Source organism: Acanthochromis polyacanthus, chromosome 19 (assembly GCF_021347895.1).
Source record: "Acanthochromis polyacanthus isolate Apoly-LR-REF ecotype Palm Island chromosome 19, KAUST_Apoly_ChrSc, whole genome shotgun sequence".
NCBI lineage: Eukaryota > Metazoa > Chordata > Actinopteri > Pomacentridae > Acanthochromis > Acanthochromis polyacanthus.
In genome coordinates, this window is record NC_067131.1 from 2,549,317 (window position 1) to 2,574,734 (window position 25,418).

At 38.7% G+C, this 25,418-nt stretch overlaps 2 protein-coding genes across 2 annotated transcripts in view; one reads left to right on the top strand and one right to left on the bottom strand.

Annotated features, from left to right (window-relative positions):
- Positions 1–236: 236 nt before the first annotated feature.
- On the bottom strand, positions 237–14,551 carry mfsd13a (major facilitator superfamily domain containing 13A). Its single transcript, XM_022191389.2, has 9 exons — positions 14,367–14,551; positions 10,726–10,988; positions 9,649–9,728; positions 6,458–6,907; positions 6,258–6,378; positions 5,191–5,287; positions 4,080–4,251; positions 1,821–2,014; positions 237–1,311 (listed from the first exon to the last, which is right to left on the bottom strand). The coding sequence occupies exons 2-9, from the start codon at positions 10,891–10,893 to the stop codon at positions 1,064–1,066; spliced, it is 1,530 nt and encodes a 509-aa protein (XP_022047081.1). The 5' UTR covers positions 10,894–10,988; positions 14,367–14,551; the 3' UTR covers positions 237–1,063.
- A 2,526-nt stretch (positions 14,552–17,077) lies between these two features.
- The window catches only part of sema4gb (sema domain, immunoglobulin domain (Ig), transmembrane domain (TM) and short cytoplasmic domain, (semaphorin) 4Gb), a 64,282-nt gene continuing 55,941 nt past the window's right edge, over positions 17,078–25,418 (top strand). Inside the window, exons 1-2 of the mRNA XM_051939894.1 lie at positions 17,078–17,200; positions 23,543–23,800. Of these exons, the coding sequence (XP_051795854.1) occupies positions 23,656–23,800 (145 nt within the window). The 5' untranslated portion in view covers positions 17,078–17,200; positions 23,543–23,655. The remainder of the gene's footprint in view (positions 17,201–23,542; positions 23,801–25,418) is intronic.

The following is a 25,418-nucleotide window of genomic DNA, read 5'->3' on the forward strand; positions in this document are numbered from 1 at the left end:
GTTTCTTGAGCTCCTAATTTAAAATAATGCCTTCAGGCGTGTTTTCAAACTTGAAATAATTGTCCTAATTATCTTGCACACGCAGTGAAGTCTTGACACTCTAAGCACATGGCTGTCCTACATTTGTCATTTAAATACACAAACATTTTGGAGCACAGTCCAAATGCTAATGATTGCTTCGTCCAACAACGTCACATTTCAGGTTTGCTGACCATTAAAGAAAACAGTCACAATCATTTAGAATAAAGCCATGTTTAATTGTTTTAATCTTGTTGTGAAGAAAAGTCTCCGGTAACCACGTTATGGCACAGCAGAGTTTGGGTAAACTCTCGACATACTACAGAAGTCTCACATTCTTTGTAGTCATCTGGAAAAATACAAAAGTGAAGCGACATCGTGGTTACCATCCTCGTCTCGACGGCACACGGAGTAAGTCACAATCAGAATATTAGAAGAACAACAGACAAATGGCAGTTTTGTGCAAAACAAACATCAGAAATACCGGATAAATTACAAAATACAGTTCTGAACGTCAAACTGGCAGGGCGTTCTGACAGTAAAATAATCAGCTCTGCAGTGTCTATGCCACTCTGAATACAACGTAGTTTTACTTCACTTTCTTCATCTTGTTGATAAAATAAATCAGAACTATTGTAAACCTTCCCTCTCAGGCCGAGGCTACTGAAGTATGACTGAGCAGCAACACTAGTTAAGAACAGTTTAAAGGAGGACATCCCATCTTTGGCCCGCAACTTAAAAACTTCTCACGTTGGTCCGTCAACATCCGAAAGGACTGATTGGTTTTTACTTTATCTTTTGGTCATCGGTTCAAATATAAATATAGTTTCACATTTTAATACAAAAAATAAGGCAGATTTCTCTTCTCTAAATGTAGGTTCCTGTTCCTGGTGGTGGGATTTCTTGGCCCACTGTGCATTTCTCACTGTACGCAAACCCTCGTGTTGTGTAATCGTTCGTATTCTTGCACTGGAGGGAAAAGACGGAGCAGCTTTTCCGCTTCGTCCTCCTCTCAGTCCACATTATCTGAGAAGCTCTCCTCGGGTCATATGGCCTTGACGTCGATGAGGTGTCCGTGCTGGGCGCCCTGCCTCAGCGTCTTGATTCCTTGCAGCTTTCGGCCGTGGAGGGTGAAGCGCGACCAGGCGGCCAGCTGCAGCAGAGCGCAGGTGATCGGCACGAACACCAGCATGTAGAAGCAGCCCAGGCGGAGAGGCGGAGTCCCTGAGCTAGAGGCGGCCTCGGACATGGAAACGGAATCCTTCACGGGCTCCCTCTCAAAGATGTCGTAACCTGAGGGAGAGAAATCCAAGATGAGGGAAGAGCAGCGCACAGATTTTCACATTTTGTAAAGAAACCGTCCTGCAAACTTTAACCCTCGTGTCGTGTTCTGATGCCCTGACCTAGATAATTTTTCCTTCCAGTCACTCCTACAGTGTTTTATAAGAGATGAGGATCACCACACCTGAAGCAAAAGCCACCGAGAATCACAACAAATTCAACCTTAACAACAGAGGAAGAAAAACATTGAGCTAATTCACACTGAGGCTGTCGTTTAAAGCCATTACACTTCCTTTCCGTCCAGTTCAACTTGTTGTTCAAGTTCCGCTCAGCATCGTGAACAGTGAATACATCCACTGACGTACGCTCTGATCACAGATAAAACTGGAATTCTGCTAATCTGCCAGCAGAGCCTGTTGCTGCTTCACTAGAAAGACACAAAAGTCGCAGAAAGCTGCAACAGTGTCGTGTAAAAATAACACAATTGCGTCCTTGTGCGAGCTGATAGCTTCCACCTGTACCTGTGTAAACACAAAGCAGCCAGGTGCCGATGAGCGGGGCGAAAGTCTGGCCAGGTTTGGTCACCAAGGCAACCATCCCGAAGAGCAGAGCGGAGGCGGCCTGCTGACGTCGGTTTACCACGAAGTCCTCGTCCACCAGGTCAGATATCACCAGCTTGAGCAGCTTGCAGGTTCCTTCTGTGAACACCCGGTTACTGGAAGGAGAAGACGTCAAGTTAGGGCCGCGTTTAAGAGAGTTACAACCTGAAATATAAGTGTAATGTGGTTTACAAAGCTCTTGTTGAGAGCTGTCCCTATGGAGGGAAATGGTTTCAGGCTTAGATGTGTCTGTGTGGGTGAAAAACATATTAGATGATGTCAAATTGAACCTTTAGCACCTGTGGTTGTGTTTTGTTTTTGTTTTTGCTGCTGAATGATATTAAAAGTGGAAGCAAACTGAAAGAAAAACACTTGTCCTGGCTCCTTCGTTTTCAGTATTTCCTGTCGATTCTTACACTAAATAAATCACTTTATATCTTGTCGTTATCTGGTGTAGAATTATCCGTGTTTGTAAAGCTTCAGAGCTCCACATTCATCTTCTTCAGGCACTTTAGTGCTTTGGAGAAATAAAACTACTTTTCATTTGTTCAGGTACGAAACCTATTTATCCATGTAACAAAAACAGTAATTTAGTTTTCTCCTTTTGCTTCAGAAAGCAGAATCCAAACAAGAGAAAGATAAAATGAATCACTCATATTTTACAGACTGAATGAGAATCACACAGTGAAGTATTTTCTGTCTATCCTCGGCACACAATAAACAAACTGTATTTTATACAGACGGTGCAAAAATGGTCACATTTAAAGGAATTATTTTTTCTTACAAAACATTATGAAGAAACTGAAATTTGTTTAGAAAAATAAATTTCATCGACATTCATCCTCAGTTTATCATTTCCACATAACAACGTCCAGATCAGAGTGTCTACAAAAGAACACAACATTTAGTCACAGATATCTGGAGCTGAATGATACAGTATTTTACTTTAAAAAAGACAAAAAAAAACAAAAACAAGAAAAAATATGATAAAAATGAGACACGTAATGACAAAAGCGAGAAACAAAATGACAAAAAAACGAGACAAACAAAACGGAATGAAACAAAAAAAGACAAAAAAAATGATAAAGCAACAAAAACACAGACAAATATGACACAAATGAGACAAAAAAGACAAAAGCGATACACAAAACAATGAGTACACCAAAGGACAAAAATGCGACAAAAAAACACAAGTGAGACAAAAATGAGAAACAAAATTACAAAAACGTGAGACAAATGATAAAAAGTGAAACAAAAAAAAGACAAAAAAACAACAAAATATTACAAAAATGAGACACATAATGACAACAGCGAGAAACAAAATGACAAAAAAAAGAGACAAACAACATGGAACGAAACAAAAAAAGACAAAAAAATGATAAAGCAACAAAAACACAGACAAATATGACACAAATGAGACAAAAAAGACAAAAGCAATACACAAAACAATGAGTACACCAAAGGACAAAAATGCGACAAAAAACACAAGTGAGACAAAAATGAGAAACAAAACGACATAAACGAGAGACAAACGATAAAAGTCAAACAAAAAAAGACAAAAAAACAACAAAATATTACAAAAATGAGACACAAAAGAACAATCTCATATTTTACCTCATAATCAAAACAAATTGTCATGTTCTAGAAATTATTCTAAATTTACAGTTTTATGAATTTACAATCTGCAGTGAATGTCTTCTCTGGAATTTTTTCAGTTTACTGTCTTCCACACGTTTGACACCCCCGATCTACAGGCTTTTAACTTCTAATAATTGTTCGACTGCCGTTCAGTGAGCATCCATTGACATTAACATCGTGGATTTAGCGGCAAATTCAAACACTTCAGCACCACTGTGGGCACATTCTGGTTTTAAGCCAAATGAATGAGAAGATTCCAGAAGCTTGGAGGAGGCCGTTTGTTGGACGTGCTACAAAAAAACAAGTCGCATTTTTGCATATCCTCAGTAAAAGTGGCACAAAATGAAGCAAACCGATATTTTCTCATGTTAAAAAACGTCGAGTTAATCTTGGAAAGAAGCCAAGACAGAAAGAGTCTGATTCTACTGATGTGTGACTGTGTTTTCTGCTTTAAAAATCATTAAAAAAAAACAAGCAAATAAAGTGCAAACTGTCACACATCGGACGGCTGCTGCGTGTGCTGATGTGTGTGCAGGGCCGTACCTAGCAATGAAGATGCACAGCAGATAAATGTGGTCAGCCCCTGCTAGCAGCATAGCCACACTAAGTCCCAGTTTGAGCATAAAAAGCCAGCGGATAACCTGGTAAACCCCGTAACGCTGGCACAGTGTCAGGAAATACAAGTTGTTCAGGTGGGGGGCAATGTAAGAGATGCCTGTGTGGGAGCAGAAGCAGAGTGTGGTGAATAAAAAGACGACACAACAGCAGAAAATAATCACTTTGACAGAACGGGAGGGGAAAGCCAAAAACAGTGCAAATCAATATCAAAAAAGAATCTGCTCTACTTCAAAATGCTGGATTTCTGAGAAGAATCGGCTGCTCATCAGCAACTAAAACGTGCTATTCATGCAAAAGAACAAACACATAAATGTCACACCCAGTTTAAAATCTCATCTTATTATAATATTTACTTTTATTCCCATTTAATGTCCATATCTCTTTACTGCATTATTAACCCTCCTGTTGTCTTCATTTACAGGCACCAAAAAATACTATTTCCTTGTCTGAAAAAAAAACAAAAAACTAAAAATTCAGCAAAAAATTCCCTGAAATTTCTGAAAATTTGTAAAATATTCAGGAAGAAAATTTCAAATAAAAATTTCCTGAAAAATTTCCCTCAAAAGTTCTATTTAAAAAAATCTCCCAAATTTGGCAAGAAAATTCTTGAAATATTTTCAAAAAAATGAGTAAAAATTTTCCCCCCAAAAAATCCGAAAAATATCTAAAGTGATTACATATATATCAGTATAACTTCTAATATTTTCTTTAAAAACATTCACATAAAAATCAACCAAAATCCAGCGAAATTCACTGGATTTTGGTTGATTTTTATGTGAATGTTTTTAAAGAAACATTTTTAACATTTCTTTTTTTCCACCAAAAAATGGCCAAAGATTTCCCAAAAATGTTGAAAATGTGGACATCAGAAGTTTCACTGTGAGAATATGTTTTTTTCCACATTTTCAAAGTCTAAAACGGGTAAATTTTGACCCGCAGGACGACACGAGGGTTAATTTTGCCCGTTTCTCAGCTCTTCTTAATAAGACTGGTGAAGAATGTTTGGGTTATTTCCTGAGTCTTACTGACGTCTTACCGAGTAAGATTGAACCTGTAGAGGCCGAGATGTTGTCAGACAAGAGATGTTCCAGGAACAGAGGGAAGAAGTTGCTGTTGAAATGGCAGTGAAAGACCTGGAGGGCAACAGACACGACAACAAAACGCAACTGAGTAGAAGAAATGAAGAAAAACACTACTTTAATACGGATTTTATAAAAATAGCAACAAAGTCCGCTAAGATAAAGGCATTAAGCGCTAAGGATTAGGGACAAGGGTCTGAAGATAGGTTGTTCAGATTGTCACGTGTTTTGACACAAGTTTTACAAAATATTAGTATATATAAATGCATATTTTTCACATTTACAGGATAATTATTCCATTTCAAGTACAGGAGGTTCTCGACTTAGAGCAGAGTTCCGTTCCTACAGAATAAGTGGATTTTCATTTTAAGTCGGAACTTCGGTGAAAATGTAAACAAAGCCGTTCCACGCATCACGATATCAATCAGTTCCTCATAAAAACCATGAGTACCAACGACTTTCAAGCATGTTTGAATCATTTTACTAGAAGATTACAGAATATGTTGCACTGTTTTTACAACTTGATCTAATAATGCTGAAGTTCGTCGTCCTGTTCTCAATGCTTTAGTAAATCTAATTTCACATCAATGGAGCGCTGCCCTTAAGGCAGAATTATAGATGTACTTTTATTTTGAAGTTGTCTGTTGACAGTTGTCCCTTCCTGTCCGATACTTTGATGTTTAGTTTTAGACACTCATGTGCTTTTCTGGATGCACGGTGCTCTACTTAGTAAATGCTGGATGCCCTCAGTAATTAACTTCATTTTTGGGACTTCCTGGTTCAGTTAAAAGGATTTATTTACACATATTTATGTTGTTTTATTCTGTTTTTGTTGCAGGTTTCACTCTGTAATGTGTAGGACTCTCTGTAGTAGGAGGGCAGCTGACTCAACTGGGTAAACATCAGATCTACTTAAAATGTTATTTCTAATACTTTATTATATCCTGGTCATAGTAATACATTAAGAAGCTGCTGAAATAATAACATCAGTCGTCCCCTAAAGAGGACATTTTTATTATCTTACCTGGATAAGGTTCATGGACACAAACCACAGGAAGTTCTTTTGTTTAGACAGCTGCTTCAGATACTGTCCAATAGTGACGGGTTTTTCTGGACTGGTTAGTGGAGCGTGGCCAACACTCAGCCTGGAACGGAGCAAAAGAAAGTGAAAGAAGCGAGAGACGAAAACACAAAATAACTTTCCATATCGTGTGACGCTCTTACTCTTTAAGCACCGACGCGTCGTCTTGTTTTGGGCGGATTTCCTTCTTAAAGCGCTGCTGCAGCAACCGAGACACCAACAAAAAGCCCAAGATGGAAAAAGCCGCCAGGGTCACACAGAAGAGACGGAAAGAGTAGAAATCCTCCTTGTCCCAGAAAGAGTAGGACAGAAAGACGGAGAGGGAGCCCAGAGCGCTGAACACCGAGCAGTGGAAGTTGAGGCGCGTGCGGTCGGCGGCGGACACGGCGAGGTCGGCCAGCAGGGCGCTGTGGTGGAGGTCCACCATGGTGAGGAAGCCGTCGTACAGACACAGGCAGAGCAGGAACTGCAGGCCCGGTCTGGCCCACGCAACCCAGAAGGCCAGGAAGGACAGGGCGAAGAGAGGGCCATTTGTGGAGAGGGCCTTCAGGCGCTTCAGCACCACCTCTGGAGATGTGATCTGGGAGCCCTGCCTGGGTGGAAAAATAAAAAGTTCTGATTATTACACAACGTTTCTGGCACAAATGGTCAAGAAAGAGTTACATGAATGTCTATTCTGTACACACAGAATCTTAAATGTGCATTTTATTGTGGAGATTGTAAAGCAAATTTGTCATTTAGGGTTACATAAATCAAATAAACACATTTTAATAGGGAAGGAGAGAGCAAAATGTAGCAGTTTTGAGTTTTTTTGCTCAGACATAAGGTGCATAGATAGATGTTGATAACTTGACAGTTTTGGAGAAAGCTCTCACCTTCTTCAAAATCCAATCCTGTCACAAATAATAAATAATCTCCTGATCATTTTGCATAATAGCTGGAGTCATTTTCATTCACTTGTATATAGAAGCAGCTGGATAAGTCAAAGATAAGTGTCATATTTCAGCTACTTTCACTTCTTCTTCTGCTAAGGCTAAATGGCACCAACTGTTTGTCTTTAGCGTCTAATATTTTCCTGACTGTACTTATTTATCATCTACAGACATCAGCAGTCAAACATTCAACACTCCTGTGGGCACACTTTGGTTTTTAAGCAAAATAATGAAGGACATTTCAGTCACTCGGAGGAGGCATTTTGCTGGATTTGCTCCAAAAAGTAAGAGACACATAGCATTGTTGCATATTTTCAATAAAAGTAAAGCACAATTGAAGTAAAGGAGGCGGCAACTTCTAAGCTAAATAATAAGATCCGCTTTGGTACGACACCACCTTATGATAATACGGAGTTAGTTTATGTAACCGTACAGAAAAGCAAACAAACGCAGCGTCCTGGTTGACGATTAGCTCTGATGACGTGTTAATTCTGACGTGTCTTGTTGACATTTACTGCAGCTGATAAATGATTGTATTAGAAATGTCCGGGTGTGTATGGGAATTTAAACATCAGCGTCAGAGATGTTGGAAAGTGCTGAGACAGAAACCCACAGCTTAAGAGGAAAACAAATGTTCAAAACTTCAATTTGAGTTTACATAAAGACAGAGTCTATCTAAATGTCAGGAAATGTCACTCTGAGCTTATAAAAAATACAATCAAAATGACTTTTTTTGCCAATATGCCACTGCACAGGAGAGGTAACTGACATTTATGCTTTTTTTCATTATCAGTACCTCCCTGAATTTTATGATGATTTTGGTTTATGCTGATGCACATCACAGAAATGATGCGATTCTGACGATAAAATAATAAAAGAAGACAAGTGTCTGGTGTCAGCTGTTAGTTACCACTGACACCTTAAGCTATCTCTTCAGAAGAAAATAGAAAAACTGTTTCAAACTGTCTTCTTTTAAAGATCTACGAACGAGAAAAAAATCATCTTCAGACATCGTGGATTTTATTGCTTGATTATGTAATCCATCTGGAAGTAGGCTAAGCCACATTTTATTGTGCTTTCCCATTGGAAGTGACACATTTTTGGCAACACTTTTGGCCCTTTTCTTTGTTCTTGAACGGTATTAAATCATGAGATGAACAAAATTTATACCAGCTATATAACTCGATTCTTAGTTTGAGAAGCCACAGGGCTGAAGATGAACATTTTTGAGGGACTTGTCCTTTATTTGTCCATGCACAAAAGCCACTTGTCCAGGTAACAATGACAATAATTCAGTTTTTTTCTTTTGTTTGAGAAAGAGGAATCCAAATAAAAGTTGACAAAAGTGCCCTTGAGTTACATTTTCCAGAACACGGTGTACACTGCAGAATAATCACACGATCAGTCAAACAGGAAAACAACCCAAAGAAACAAAAAAAGTCACTCAGAGGCACAAATTAGTTTATTTTCTGTTTAGATTTAACATGATTGTGCGGTATAGCGCTCGATTTAGACGGTCGCCAGGTCGCCATTTGCGACTAAAAACCGATTTTGGCGACCAAAAATGACAAAAAAAACACGCTGATAAGGGGTCCAAATATTTTGATTTGGGCTACTAACCTCCAAATCCAAGTTTCAGGGATGGCAATTTTCCGCGGATCCGCGGATTTCCGCCGATTTAATTTCAAATTTGAACACTTTATTGTTGCTGATGTTAACGTCGTTAACATCTCGCGGGAGTCCGCGAGACTCCGTCGGATCCAGAACCAGCCCAGAATGTGGTGGCGGCATCCAGAGGACAGCACCAACTGAGCCTGAGCACCGCGAACGGAAAGCACCAAGCCACCGGAGCTGTCATTTTTAACTCGGCGGGTCCGCCGGCTGCTCTCCCCGGCTGGCTAGCTATCCCCCGCTAGCTGCTCGGCTAACACCTGCCGCTCCTCGCCGCTCATCTGCCCGGGACAAACCGCACCTGTTCCGGCTGTCAACGTCCCAGTCGCCCGCTCGGAGCTCCGGACAATGCGCTGCTCATTCATGGGTGACTTTTCATGGCCGTGGGGGGTTTTAAGGCACACTTTGCCCAGCGACCAGTGATAGCTCGGCGGCTCCAGCTAACAAGTTGACGTGGAGGAGGAACTGGATCCCCCCCCCAAAAAAAAAGTAGGATTCATTTTTTTGGCCACTAAAAGTTGATTTTGGCTCCTACAAATGTCTAAATTGACATATGTTGGTGGCCCAAAAAATGTAATTTGGGCGACCGGACCTCTCGGCCTTAAATCGAGCGCTGTGATGTAAAACACACCAGTAGTTAACTTGTTTTTCTGCAGTGTTTGAAATGTTTCCGTGGCAGAAACATTAATGAGAAGAATGAGGAAGGAAGGACAGATGATTAAGACACTTACTGAGGAGAGCTGAGGAAGGAGCGGTCACTCAGCCAGCCGAACAGAGGATCATTCAGACTGTTCCAGATGAGAAACACCGTCTAGAGCAGCACAGGAGGCAGACAAAGAAAAATAATTTACTGTTCTTACTTCAAACTGTCAAACTTCTAACAGTAACTCACGCTGGATGCCTACAGCTCTAAACGTCAGCCACCAGACTTATCCAGTTTTCTTCAACCCAAATAATAACAAAAAAAAGACTCGCATACAAATTAAAACAGGGGTGTCAAACATAAGGCCCGCGGGCCAAAACCAGCCCCCTAGAGGGTCCAATCCGGCCGTCAAAGTGTAAAAAAACCCTAAAGTTGTTTTGATCCTAAAGTAAAATACGAGATTGTTCATTGTTCTTTTAGCATTTCGTGTCTCGTTTTTGCTGTTTGTTGTCTTAGTTTTGTCATTTTGTGTTGTTTTGTTTCCCGCATTTGTCATTTTTGGTCTTGTTTGTGTCATTTTTGTCTTTTTTTCCTTTCTTTGTCACTTTGTAGCTTTTTCTGTCAAATGTTTTTGTTTTGTGTCATTTGTGTTGTTTTTTTGTCCTTTTGCATCGATTTTTGTAACATTTTTGTCTAGTTTTTGCTGTTTTTGTTGTCAGACTTTTGTCATTTTGATCATAAAGTAAAATATTACATCGTTCAGTTCCAGATGACTAAATGTTCTGTTCCTTTGTAGACACTCTGTGATCTGGAAGTTGTGATGTGGAAATGATAAACTGAGGCTGAATGTTGCTGAAATTAAACTTATTTTTCTTAAGAAGTTTCAGGTTGTTCTTGACGTTTTATAAAAAAAGATAATTCCTTAAATGTGAACATTTTTGCACTAAAACAAAGGAAACATTTGGAGGAGTTGTTCTTTATCGATTAATATGCTGCGGTTTTACTGGTCCGGATCACTTGAGATCAAACCGGGCTTAATGTGGAACCTGAACTAAAATGAGTTTGACACCCCTGATTTAAACCACTGCTGACTCTTAGCAGCACTAAACCGAACTAAATTGGTGCTTAACCGACAGCTACAGTGCCTGGTTTGTTTCTCACTCACCTCTCCCACCCAGAAGGAGATTTTATCGATCTTGTAGATGGACACAAACGTCTCCACGTAGTAAAGCAGGAACACATTGTGGAGGATGGAGGTGAACAGGGCCAGAGAACCGTAGAGCACTGCAGTGGAGAAGACGCCTTGCCAGAAGCCCCAGACGCTCCTGCCCATTCTTCTTTCTCAATCTCTCTGCTCCGTCTTTTCTCTGAGCCAAGCTGCAATCATCTCACGGCCTGGCCGACCCAGGGTCACCACCTCATGGTAGCCTGAAGGAAAAATAAACAAAACACGGCGGAAGTGGGTAAATTCACTGAGGTTTAACAGAAACATTCTCAAAGCTATTTTCAGTGCAGTAAAACATTCTCTCATCACAACGTCTGTGAGCATTACCAGAAGTTGCCTCGTCTTCTTTGGGTTGAAAATAATTTCTACACCATGACAAGTTGTTTTGATCAAGTAAAATATTATATTCCTCATTGTTCTTTTGTCATTTTGTGTCTCATTTTTGTAATATTTTGTCTTGTTTTTGTTTGACTTTTGCTGTTTTGTTTCTCGTTTTTGTCGTTTTGCGTTTCCTTTTCATCTCGCTTGTGTTTTTTGTCTTATTTTTGTCATTTTGTGTTTTGCTATATTCATTTTTTGGTCATTTGGTTTCTCGCTTTTGTCATTTTTGGTCTTGTTTGTGCCACTTGTGTTATTTTTTGTTTTGTTTTTCTCATTTGTTCATTTTTCTGTCATTTTATAACTTTTTTGTCAAAATTATCCTTTTTTTTGCGTTTTTTTGTGCTGTTTGTCTAATTTCTTGTCATTTTGTGTCTCAATTTTGTAATATTTTGTCACTTTTTTGTCTTTTTTTAGTCATTTTGATCATAAAGTAAAATATTATATCATTCAGTTCCAGATAGCTGTGACTAATTGTTGTGTTCCTTTGTCTACACTGTGATCTGGAAGTTGTAATGTGGAAATGATAAACTGAGGCTGAATGCTGATGAAACTGAACTTATTTTTGTAGCAGATTTCAGGCTGTTCATAATGTTTTGTAAAAAGATAATTTCTTGTTTTATTGGTCACCTGAGATCAAACTGGACCCTGAACTAAAATGAGTTTAACACTCCTGCTATAAACCAAGCCGAAATAGTTACGTTACCATAAAATAAAGAATTCGTGAACATTACCAGAAGTTACCTCGTCTTCTTTGGGTTGAATCGCAGCGTGAGCAACCCCAAAATAATAAAAACATTCCTGTCTCCCCACAGAGTTCGAGCAGACCAAAAAAGCGCTGTTTCTGTTCTCTAAGTGCTCATTAAAGTGAGCTTGTTTCTTTCTCTGCTGTCCCACACCCAGCTGAGCGTCGTATACTTGTCCCTGACTAAAACTGTAATTTATATGACCGCTCCTCTCACTGTCCCCATAAAAAGTTGTCCTCCTTCCCAGCAAAACTACAAAGGAACAGTCACATGATCGTCTTTCCAGGCTGAGTGTTTTTTTCCACTGCGCTTTGTCGCCCTTGGGTGTCATATTCAACACAACAATCACCTGTGAATTGCTGTTTATGTCACACCTACTGAGGTCTTCCCAGAATAAATGCAAATCCCACATCAGTTTAGTTAATCACTGGCTCAGTTTCACTTCCTTCTTCATGCCCCAGGTGCACACGCAGCACCCATGGGAGAAGAATTCATTTAAAAAAAAAACGAGAAGCTCCCTACTTAACACCTGACTGCCACAAGCTCAAACTTGCCCCCATCTTCACACATCCTGCCACAACTTTGGTGTGGAAAAACGCGTATAAAAGCTCAAAATAACTGTATCCCCAAGCAACAGTCAGACACAGAGGAGAGAGTCTGCACAGCTGCAAAACCAGCTTCATATCAAGATTGTAGAGAGATTAAAAAAAAAAAAACTTGGCCAAGGCGAGATCCTTGGAGTGTAACAAAAAAGGCTTTTCGGGCCTGTTCCTATCAGATCCGAGCGGCGAAGTGGGATGACTTTCAGCTGGCAGAGTCGTATCACATCTCTTAACACAGACTTATCACACATCAGATGAGGTAGCAGGCAACAGGGCGAGACTGCATCTACAAATATCCAATTCACGTCCTCTCAGCCACGAAACATTCACAGCTGCTTCCACCTGTGGAGTGATTCCTGGCCGGGACACGTACCTGCCGAGTTCACTCTGGACCAGCGCCGAACAGCTAATCGATCACAATCAATGCAAATAGCTAAAAGCTGATCCAGGGTTTATTTGTTGTAGTCACTACTTTATTTACCTTGATGGTAGAGTTTTTCCAATTCTTAAACACTGCTTCTAAGTCATAAATAATGCCTCTATCCAGTTTATAAAATGTAATAAATACACATTTAAAGCAATTTATATCCTTCAGTTCTCATCTTTCAGTAGAATACAGAACAGATGATAATATTTTAAATTCATCTCCTGTGGTAAGACAATAAATACTGAACAGACACTGTAAAAAAAACGCCTCTACAAATTGTATTATTGGTCAGAAAAATTGCAATTAAATAGAATCAGCCCTACACTGAAGAGCAAAATGTATGAGGGCCGAACATATTGACTGAAACTGAACTTCTAAAGACAGAATAGCAAAAGGAACATGTTTTAATTTAAGCATAAGACACATTCTGATTACAAATGTGCTTGATAGCAAACTTTCTGAAGGCAGAAATCCTTCTCAAAACACTGGATCAGAAAGACAGAGTCAAGTTCCCGTTATTTATCCAGCACGTTTAAAACAACAGCTGCTGAAGCAAACTGAACTTGAGTAGAGAAATAAGTTTAATTATTGAGATTATTACCCTACAGTATAGTTTATGAGTAATTTGCATATTAAGGTATTATACATGACCAAATAGTATAAACTACAAATCTACATAACTAAATATTAAGGCTTAGACTCCACATTATTCAAAATTATGCAGCTTTATTTGACAAATTTAAATATTAAGGTTAAGAGCCTAATATTACATACAAGATTAACAACCAAACCAGTGTTTGTCAACTTCCTGGCGACGTATAATGTGTAATGTACTTTTTTTGCACTAAAACAAAGAAAAAAGTTTGAGTTATTTACAGGTTATTATGCTGTTATTATACTGGTCAGTTGAGATCAAACTTGACCTGAACTAAAATGAGCTTAACACTCCTGCTATAAACCAAGCTGAAATAGTTGTTTCCATTAAATAAAGAAGAAAAAGCTAAATAACAGTGTTGACTGCTAGTGCCTCATTTTTTTCTGCTCAATAAACTATACTCAAGTCAATGGAAAACCGCCTCTAAACAAACGAGAAGTCAACAAACAAATTAGCATACCATTAATTCAGTACCAGTTAGCTAGTTAGCTTCTCAACAAGCTCCGTCGTCGATCAAACGAGCTCTTATTCGACTACAGAAACTACAACCAACACCTCACACGTTTCAGTTGAGCAGATATCGATCGACTGTCATCTTAAATTATTATCGTTTATCGGTTTAGCGCACAGAAAACAAACGGTTAGCATTAGCTTGTATTACTAAATGTTAGCATTGGCTCGCTAGATAACGTTATCGTCGCTAAGTATCTGAAGATAAACTGACAACTAGCTTCAGGTGCGCTCACGGCCCAAGCTCAAAACGTGTTGCTTACCGACGGAAAAAGGCAGATTATCAGGCCGGGTAAACCGTGTCTGGCTCGCCGGGAAGCTGTCTCGTCGGCTCGGCAGCTGTTCCAGACAGCAGCCCACGTCAGAATAACTCCAGCCGGTTACTCACAGCCGTGACGACTCTGGTGAATGTGTAGTGGATTTCCCCATTATTGGAGACACGTAGATAAGAGCTGCAGCGCCACCCAGAGAAAACACACAGCAGAAATAATACTACACTTCCAGTTACACACTGAACTGCTCATATCCATGCCAGATTTAGATATGTGACAAAAATGAGACACAAAACAACAAAAATGACACGCAAAATGACAAAAACGAGACACAAAATGGCAAAAATAAGACACAAAATGAAAAAAGAGATACAAAATGGCAAAAAAAAGAGACACAAAATGTCAAAAACAAGACAAAAAGGAATCAAATGAGACACATTAGGGCAAAAACAAGGGACAAAATGGCTAAAATGAGACACAAAATAGCAAAAACATCTGAAAATGACATAAACAAGTGAAAAAGAGGATGAGACTTTGTGTTGGGGCTGCACAGTAGACGTAGTGGTTAGCACTTTCGCCTTGGAGCAAGAAGATCCCCGGTTCAAATCCCGCCCCGGGCCTGGGATCTTTCTGCATGGAGTTTGCATGTTCTCCCTGAGCATGTGTGGGTTTTCTCCGGGTACTCCGGCTTCCTCCCACAGTCCAAAAATATGCTGAGGTTAATTGGTTACTCTAAATTGTCCGTAGGTGTGAATGTGAGTGTGATTGTTAGTCTGTATCTACAGTCCGGTGTCCCCTGCTTTCACCCGAGTCAGCTGGGATAGGCTCCAGCACCCCACATGGCCCTAGTGAGGATAAAGTGGTGTATAGAGAATGGATGGACATAAACAAGTTATTTAAGTTTCTTTTGTGATGGTTATGAGTGTATATGTGTTGTTAAGCAAAACAAAATACAGGATAAAATCTGTGAAAATAAACACTAAATACTAGAAAACAAGACGAGCAGGACAAGCAGTTGTAAGTTCAGATTCTACAAGAAAAATAAATCTAAAAGCTAACCCAAAAACCACTGAAGACAGGTACATCTTGACATTAGTTTGGCAAAAATGTAACTGGAGACGGAACATTTGGTTGAAAGAGGACGGCTATTCCAAATACATCTTTGTATAGTGCTCAAATTTTGTCAGTTTAGGTGGCAAACAAACCACTTTCACAAAATATCTACTGGTGTATAAATAAATAGACTTCTATTGGTGGTAAACAGGAAAAGAGGGAACAAACTGGGCCTTGAATTAATGTCTTTCCTTGTTTTTTCCAGCAGGGGTCAGCCACAGATCACTTAGACTCAGTCAGATTTAATGTTTATTCACTGACAGCGGGGAGCCTCAGCAGAAAGCTGTTTGCTTCTGTTTCCAGGCAAACTTCAGAAACAAGAATATTGCTGTAATATTCATAAGGAAATGTAGCCTTAAAAGCTGGAAAAACATGTTTGAGCTTCATAGTCTTCTGTATCTTCTAATTAAGTGCAATTTTAAACATAGATACAACCTTAATTAGACAAGAAAGCCTCAATCTGATTAAAATGTAATACTGATAACCACAAATAGCCTGTTCTTGCAGAATAGTATAGCCATGATATGTGCTATCTTATGTTAATCAGTGTCCAAAATGCCTCAAAATGGTCACCAAAAGGATTTAAAACTGTCTTAAATGGCTTAAAATATGTCCAAATACCTTAAAAATGCTCAAAAGAGCTTAAGTATCTCAAACAATTTCACAAATGACTACAAATTTGTCCAAAATTACCCCAAAGCTATACAAAATGATTCAAAAACCTATCCAACATGACTTAAAATTTGTCTAAAATGACTCAAAACCTATCCAAAATAAATCCAAATATGTCTAAAATGTCTCAAAGTGGCATTGAAAATGATTCAAAAGCCATCTCTAATTACTCAAAATGTGTCCAAAATAGCAAAAATAAATAAATTACAAAAAAAATCTGTGCAAAGGAACTAAACTGTCAAAAATGGCAAGTCCCAAAAGTCCATATTGACTCAAAACAATCCAAAATGATTCAAAACATATCCAAAATGAGTCAAGATTTGTTCAAAATGACTTACAACCTATCCAAAATTATTTGAAAACTATTGTAAATGACTCAAAAAATGTCCAAAATAACAAAACCTATGTGCAAAGGGACTAAACTATGTCCAGCCGAAAGTCCAAAATGACTTAAAAAGGTCTCCTAAATACATCAAAATTTGTTCAAAATAATAAAAAATCTGTGAAACAGGACTAAATTGTGTTGAAAATGATTGAAAATGTCTCTAAAATCACCCCCAAATAGTGCCATATGACTCAAAAATAGATCCAGTGTGATTTAAATAGTCCAAAATGACTGAAAACCTCCCAAAAATGAATCATGCGAATGAATGTGTCCAAAATGCCTCAAAATAGTATCCAAAACGAATTTTAAACTGTCTTAAATGGCTCAAATTAGGTCCAAATAAATAAAAAATATGTCTAAAATATGTCTAAAATGAGTCAAAAATGGATCTAACAAGACATAAACTTTGTCTTAAATGGCTAAAAAAAATGTTTAAATGAAACGCTAACGAGTGAAAGCAACAAAAAGCAGAGGTCAGATGAGGAAATGGTCGCGATATTTGAAATCAGCGTCTGTGTGTGCGTGCGTGCGTGTGGAGGGTGGGTTGTGTTTCAGTCCTGGCTAACTGCAGCAGCAGCAGAGCAGCTCGCTGTTTGCTCGCTGGAAGGACGACTGAGAGGATTTAAGGAGGAAAGGCTGCGCGCTAACACAGCAGGTGAGAGACTTTCTGCTCTGAATTTTACGTTTCGTGCATCGCTGGTTCTCTGAGGAGCGTCTTCTAGTTTTATTCCTCTCCGAGCATTGGTGGAAACACTCAGGTGAAGGTGAGTGGTGGAGCTGTGCTGCAGTCCGGGTCGGACAGGTGCTCATGGTGGAGGATCACAAATACTGGAGAAAGTTCGATGCAGCTCTGAGTTTATAGTCCGAAAATCACTTATTTCCTGAATTTAGTCAAAGGCTGCGTTTAAAACCTTCACTATGTGTCTCTGTCTCTTGTTTAGTAGTTCGTTTTTAACCTTTAAAAAGCTTTTTCTAAGTGATAAATAGGTCCACCCCCTCCCTCGGAACGAGCTCATTAAACGCAGATAAGCAGCGCGGAGCCGCAGCTGTAATCGATTAATTAATTAGTAGTCAACTACTCCACTCACCGTTAAGTCTGGCTGCCAGGTTGAACTGATGGAGAGCTTCAGTGTAAGTAGAGATGCTCTATATTCTACTAAAAGCACACAATCCAAGTCTTATTCCAAGAAAACCTTTAGTAATAATAGTAGTATGAATTATTAGTTTAATGAATCCATTAATCGAGTGGTTCCTAACTATTACAATAATGATCTATTTATTTATATTAATCGGTGATTTATCAGTTTGAGTATGTTTTTTTAAAAGAAAAAAGTCAAAATTCTTTGATTTCAGCTTCTTAAATGTGAATATTTCCTTTCTTTTTAAAATTTTGACTCCTCTGTGACACTAAATTGAACATCTTTGGGTTGTGGACAGAGCAAGACCTTTGAAGACACCATCTTTAGCGACTTTATCGATGGTTATTAAGTCTTTCAGTCAAACTGTGTAGATCAGTTCAGCTACAAGACATTAATAAGATGAAGTTTTCATTGGTGGGGATCTGCAATTCCAATTTCATTCCAGTCTAACTTGACTAAAAGTGTGTATTGCATTGATTATTGCAAATATTTTTCTTGAGTGTTGCAGTATATGTGTGTATATCAATATTTTTGTTATGATGGTGGGTGCAGATGGGGTAAATTTTACGAGATTTTTATACTTTCAGATAGTTTCATCTACAGAAATCTGCATAGTTTACATGTGTCTGATGTAATTTTTTAATTTGAGAGTTAATTTGTCTCAATAAGGATGTCTCACTTCAAAAATAGTGAATTAAATGCACAGTTTGTAATTTCTGCTGCTGGAGGTGTCTCAAACCAAATTATATAAAGTCTGATGATGTTATGAATCACTGAGGGATCATGGGAGTTGTCTGAAATTTTGTCAGATCTGACTCGGGGAGGAATCATGTTCACGGATGGAGTAATGCATTTATCTTTATTCAAAATATGTTTAGTCACATCGGGTCGTTTCGTTTTTAATGTAGTAGCTGCAGGTAATGTCAGCTAGCGAAACGTTAACCACCGCCAGATGAGTCGATGTTCTGAATCGGTCCAAGGGTCAGAACGATGACACAGAAATAACAGTGACTCATCGAAAGTGAGCGACAGAATTTATACAATACAAAAACATAATAAACAAGAGTGTCTGGCTGGCTAGTTAGTGGACTTTGTCATCTTTCCTCTGTATCATTCTGTGATTGCTAGGAGCTAAAGCAGATATGACCTTTATGACCATCTTAAATGGCTCAAAATACACCCAAAGTACCTTAAAATATGAGCAAAAGTGCTTGCATATCTCAAAATATTTCACAAATGACTGCAAATTTGTCCCAAATGACCCCAAAACTATGAAAAATGATTCAAAAGCATCCCCAACATGACTTAAAATGTATCCAGAATTACTCAAAACCTATCCAAAAAAACCCAAAATGTATCTTTAATGCCTCAAAGCGGTATTGAAAATGACTTAAAAACTATCTTAAATTACTCAAAATAATTTGAAAAGTTGCCTATTTTAGCTTTAAATGCAAATGAGTACGAACAACCTTGAAAACCAAACGTTTGTTAGCATACAGGATCATGTATAGGCAGATAGTGATGCTGTGCAGAGCTTGATTCGAGGATTAGTCGTCTTTTTCCAAACATTGCCATCATCAACTGAGAAATCAACATGTAGGCTAACGTAGCAAACCTACATTGTTCTATTCTGTGTGCTCATAGATCTGGAGTTATGTCCACTAGCTTTTATTTTATTGTCGTTTTGCACATTGATGTTGCAGTTGAAGCTGTTGGATCAGTGCTAATAGAAAAGCTGAAAAAGCAGATTATGCCTGTTTTACTGCAGTAAAAAGCCACTTATTGGCCTGTTTGGTTCTAGATGTTTGTATGCAGAAAAGCTGCCTATTCTAGCATTGAGGGCAAATAAGCAGAAGGAGGAAATAACTAAGCTATAAATACTCAAAAATCTTACTTTGGTTAGTGATATTTTTATTCCATAACTACAGTATTAAAGTAGTCAATAAGTTTGCTCATTGAACTTCAGAAAAAGTTTGTGATAAAGCTGAAATGTTTGCATAAATGTCAGGATAGCTTTAATAAATTGGACCAGTCAATTCCACAACTGTAAGTGTGATTATTAACTAAAGACAAACTACACTCACAATAACTGCTATATGAAGCAGTATTAATTCTGAAGTCATTTATTTACCATTTAAAACCCTTTTGTCACACCTTATCGAAAGTGGCACCAGTGTCTGAAGCACCTCATCTCTCCAAACTTTCTGATTCAGATGGCTACAGGACGTTAAATACAGAGAGAAGTCCAATGTTTACAATGAATCTTAGAAAGTTTTCATAGTTAGTAGGTTGAAATTTTGCAAGTAGCTTTATTTACACATCAAATAACAAAATACTGCACTGCATATACTGTATGTATGCTGTAGAATTCATTAAAAAACACTACATTTTGGACATTTATCATCCTTTTTAATGACAAAGCATCATTTCAGCAGAAGCTTTCAGTGTAGTTAATATGCCTTAAGAGTTGAAAGACAAAGTTAATTTGCTAATGTGCCGTAAAATGGACTTTTTGAGAACTGTGACCTAGAAATGGTTATGCTTCATCGTAGGTTTCAACGTCTGTCATCAAACATTACAGGAAGTAGAGGGTGATTTGAAAAGTAGCTCAGAAGAAAAGGCTTTTAGAGCGTTTAAACTCGCGTTATATTTAGCCATTAGAGCCTCAAGAAGTCATTACTTATTCTTATGTGTGAGTGGGATGGCGTGACCCCAGCCGAGCTCTTCTATAGCTCGTAGTTTGTCTTTTCAGAGTAAACAGATTATTTATATTTATATCCCAGTGAACATGGCCCACAGCGGGAACCCACTCTTTCTTCCTTTATTCTGCGAGTAATCTCATTTATGGTCCAGCTGTGGGCCAAATCTCAGCGGTTTAGAATTAATAAAAGAAAAACTGAGAAACATCAGTTATGTATGGCATATTGTGCATAATGCATAACCACACTAAAAGCACAATAATAAACAAAGGTGTAAGAGTGTGTTTTGCATTTCAAGTGGGGAAAAACTGAAAGGAAATGTGAGAATAGCTCACCTGTTTTATTGATCTTTCTGCAGAAATGTCAAGATCCTCATCTTACAAACCGTTCGGACAGGAAAACAGTTGCATGACGCTTTGCAAAACCTTTCTGGAGACGAGTAATGAGTTCATTTAAAGGTGTCTGACGAGCACCAAATGGCAGAAAGCAACCGTAGCTGCAGTTAAAATGTCCCGCCAGATGTTTCTTAGCTCTATGGACCGATAAGCGAGAGGAAATTGCCTAAAAAAAAAGGTGTTTTGGTCGCTGCCTGCTGTTTTCGGTCAATTCCTCTCATCTCCTCATCATTCAAGAGTCATTGTTTGTACCACCGCAAAGGCAGATGTGTTTACCTTTCCCTCCTGGAGTTATGGTGCTTCTCACAACATGATGCTGTCAGCGCTGTGGTGAACAGACACAATGCAGATGTGTTGAGACGATGCTTGCTGCTGATGACAATAACACGGGAAACGAGCGGATTCTCGGCAGTAATTCGTCTGATTTGCTGTTTTGTCTCAGTTTTGTCAGAGAGGTGTTCACAGGAGCGTTCATCAAACAAGACTCGCTGCTGTTCCCTCGGTGTCGGAGGGAAACCGCTCTGATTCTGCACATCAAAGTCTGTCTACAGGTCTTGGTGGAGCACTAATGCATGTGTGGAACGGTTTTCACGGCTGGTTGAGTCTGATGAGTACAAGTTGGAAAAATGCAATAAATACAGAGGTGTGGATTTATGAAGCAGTGACCTCTGTAGCCTGACTCTCATCACTAGCTAGCTCTGTCTGCTGTTTACGTTGTGGGTAATGAAGGTGTGAGTCTGACTGAGGAGGAAAATGTGGAATAAAAAAAGAGGTTCCATCTAGTTCTACTGCGCTGTTTTGGCTTCTTGTTTAAGGATCAGTGTGAGTCTGACAATGTTTTAAGAGTGCAATAATGAATTTCTTTTAGTCCTTGTGTTGTCCTCCGGGTCAAATTGACCCGTTTTAAAGTTTGAAAATGCGGAAAAAATATGTACATTTTCACAGTGAAATTTCTGATGTCCACATTTTCAACATTTTTGGGAAATTTCTGAAATTTTTTGGTTGGAAAAAAGAAATCTGAAAAATATTTCTTAAGAACATTCACATAAAAATCAACCAAAATCCAATGAATATTGCTGTAAAAAAATGATTTAGATGTAGCAAGAGCTCCAGAGAACCATTCGTCTCAGACTAACTCCAGCTGTCAGCTAACAGTAGTTCCTCATCAAACGCTAACTTGTCTGGACCACTGTGGTTGAGCCACAAGTGCTTAGCTTGAAGCCTGGCCGGATGGATTGTCACGTAATCTCATGAGAATCCAGCTGCCTCAAGCAAAAACCAAACACTGACCAACAATGAAGGCAGTTGTTTTTTTTAAATGTGAGTGTTGAAGCAGTAAATGTTAGCTTTCAGTTCACTTCCTGGGTTTTTCTGGAGGCTTCAAGCAAATCTTAGTGTTTTCATTTGTTTATCATCGCTCCACTTACAGGTGTATTTCTGTATTTCTTCTTTTGTAATGATCACACTGATGCATAACTTGATAAATCTGCAGTATATGAATACGAAAATGACAAATTTCCTGCAGGACTCCTCACCTGAGCCGAACATCTTTTGGTCATCGCTCCCTGCTCCGTTCTTCTACTTCCTCCGTATTTGTTCTCCTGCTTTGTCATTTTACAGGACAGTTTCAGAGCTTAGCACCCAAACTGCTAGCAGAGAGGTCATGAGCCCCATTGTGGATCCACACTGTGAGTGATTAGCAGCAGCAGCCGTGGAGATTTAGCCGTGAATTCTCCACAGCGCTGACCCTTTGATCAGCGACGGAGCCGGCCAACGGGCAGCCAGGCGAAGATTGTGCTGATGGCACGAGGCCTAATCTCTAGATTATCCATCGTGCTGCTCCAGTGTGCACACAAGCTAATTAAGAGATGGAGTTGCATGTTGCAGCATCGCAGCGCAGGAGTGCATCACTTAACTCGCATAACTTTTTAAATGGTGCTTTTATGTAACGGCACCTCGGTAGTTGTTTTTGACAACTGGCTTTAACCCTCCTGTTGTCCTCATTTTACTGGCACCAACAAATATTGTTTTCTTGTCTGAAAAAAAATCCAAAAATTCAGCAAAAAAAAAATCCCCAAATTTCTGAAAATTTGCAAAACCTTCAGGAAGAAAATTCCAATAATTCCTTAAAAGTTTTCCTTAAAAGCTTTATTTTAAAAAACTCCCACAAGTTTTGACAAGAAAATTTTTGTAAACATTTTCAAAAAAATCCTAAAAGTATCTAAAACTTTTGCATATATATCAGTACAACTTCTAACATTTTGTTTAAGAACATTCACCTAAAAATCAGTCAAAATCCGCCCTTCACTGCACTACAGTAATTTAAGGTCTACACTAACTGTTCAGATTTTAAATTTCTTTTTGAAATGCATTGCTATCGTTTTGGCTCTCCACCAAAGACGTGACATTTATTTTGTGATCCACTGGAGGAAGTCCAACCCCGAGCCTTGGATCCACTAAACAGTTTAATCTTGTCCTGAAATGATAAACTATTCACAAAGGCTGTTTTCTCCGTAATGAGGTTGCATTAAGTAACCTTGTTCTGGTAAATTAAGTTTATTTTTCTTGTAAGACTTTTCTGATAGAAAGGTTTGGAGCTTTTGAACATTAAAATGAGTACATTACAGTCTGTCCCCTCGGGTCGTGGTGCAAATGTTCTTTTTGTTCTGAGTTCAGTTCCACCTCAGTGCAGCAGCATCTAGTTCAGCATGCTGGATCATTTCTCTTTTAGTTATGCACTCTGTTTTTCTCTTTCTCTGCACAGACTGAGTGTGTTCTCAGCTGGAGGACAATCAAAGAGGCTGCATCTGAAAATACACAGTTTGACTTTTTTAACGAATCGAGGGTGAGCGAGGACCCGGACCTGGGTGTTAAAACATGGGAGACCAGAGATCCGTCCAGCCCTTCCTGGTCCTGCTGCTGCTCCTGATGCTCCTCAACAGACTGTCCCAGATGTGGGCTTTTCCCTTCAGCCCGTCCCTGGACCTGGACGTCACTCCGAGGACGACTGTCTTCTCCAAAGGTGAGGGGAAAACACGAGTGGAGGGTTTAAACTGCGGGAGCTGAGAGGGACAGGTGTGATGTTCTGAGGTAGCTGCTGTAATTTAGTCTGATGGTTTTCCAGCATCAGCAAATGAACCCCCCACAGTACAGTACAGGGAGGCAATTACTTCTTCTTTTCTCATGAAGTTTCAACACGTATCTCAGATTTGTTGTCAATTATGCGAGGATGTCTTCATCGTCTATGGCAGGGGTGTCCCACATGCACATGTCCCACAAATTAGTTAAAACTATAAATTTAAAATAATTTCTAGACCGTGACGAGTTGTTTTCATCATGAAGTAAAATACTAGATTGTCCTTTTGTCGTTTTGTCTCATTTTTAGAATATTTCGTCTTGTTTTTGATGTTTCACGTATTTTTGTCTTTTTTGTCGTTTGTCTCATGTTTTTGTTGTTTCTCGTTTTTGAGTTTTTTTTCTTTTGTCTTGCTTGTTTTTTGTCATTTTGTGTTTTGCTTTATTCATTGTTTTGTTTTTTTGTCTTTTTTGTTTTGCTTCATGTTGTTTGCCTCATTTTTTGTAATATTTTGTCTTAATTTTGTTGTTTTGTGTTTCCTTTTTGTCTCGCTTGTAGTTTTGTCTATTTTATTGACGTTTTGTTCTTTCTTTGTAATTTTTTCTCGTTTGTCCATTTTTTTGTCCTTTTGTGACTTTTTTGTCAAATTTTTTTTGTTTTGCTTCATGTTGTTTTGTCTCGTTTTTATTGTTTTGTCTCTTTTTTGTAATTTTTTTGTATGATTTTTGTCATTTTCTCACATTCTTGTCACTTTGTTTCTTTTGTCATTTTTCTTTCCTTTCTGTCTCACTTGTGTTTTTTGTCATTTTGTGTTTTGTGTCAGGTTGTTTATGATGTTTTGTGAAAAGAGAATATCCTCAATGTGAACATTGTCAGAATCTGCTGTTTTGCACTAAAACTGGAAATATTAGTTGTGGTTATTTATAGGATATCATTCTGTGGTTTTACTGGTCACTTGAGATCAAATTGAGCAGAATGTGGAACCTGAACTAAGATGAGTTTAACACCCCTGTATTAAATGATAATTTTGTTTTTGTTTATTATTCCATCCTGACATTTTTTACTGAGAAGGGAATAGTGCGATTCTACTCTAAAATTTCCATCCAGACATCATGACTTCCCGCAAACTAGAATGAGTTTGACACCTCTGTCCTATGGCTGCTGTGAACACACACCAATAAGAAATCATAAAAAGATGCATCAGAATGAAACTGAGAATCATCACATCGTGTTTTCTCAAGTGTGAAAGCAACCCAGAGATAATTATGCATCCGCAGGAATACTTTAAATAGAACCAATTTACCTAAACGTGAACCCATCCTGCGGCTCAAGTTGCAGCCTGGAGTCCAACTTTATGAATAAAAGGCGATGTTAGATTCGCTGTTTTCACCCCTCAAAGCGTTATGGCAACAACATGCAAAACACGATTATCGCCTGAAGAGAAATAAGGCAAAGAGCCGATGAATCCCAGTGAATTTAATACAGCGAGCGGATGTGGTGCGTTGTATCTGTTTGGAATCCGTCCGGAGGGAAGTTCAGTGTCAGATTTGTGAAAACCCCTGTT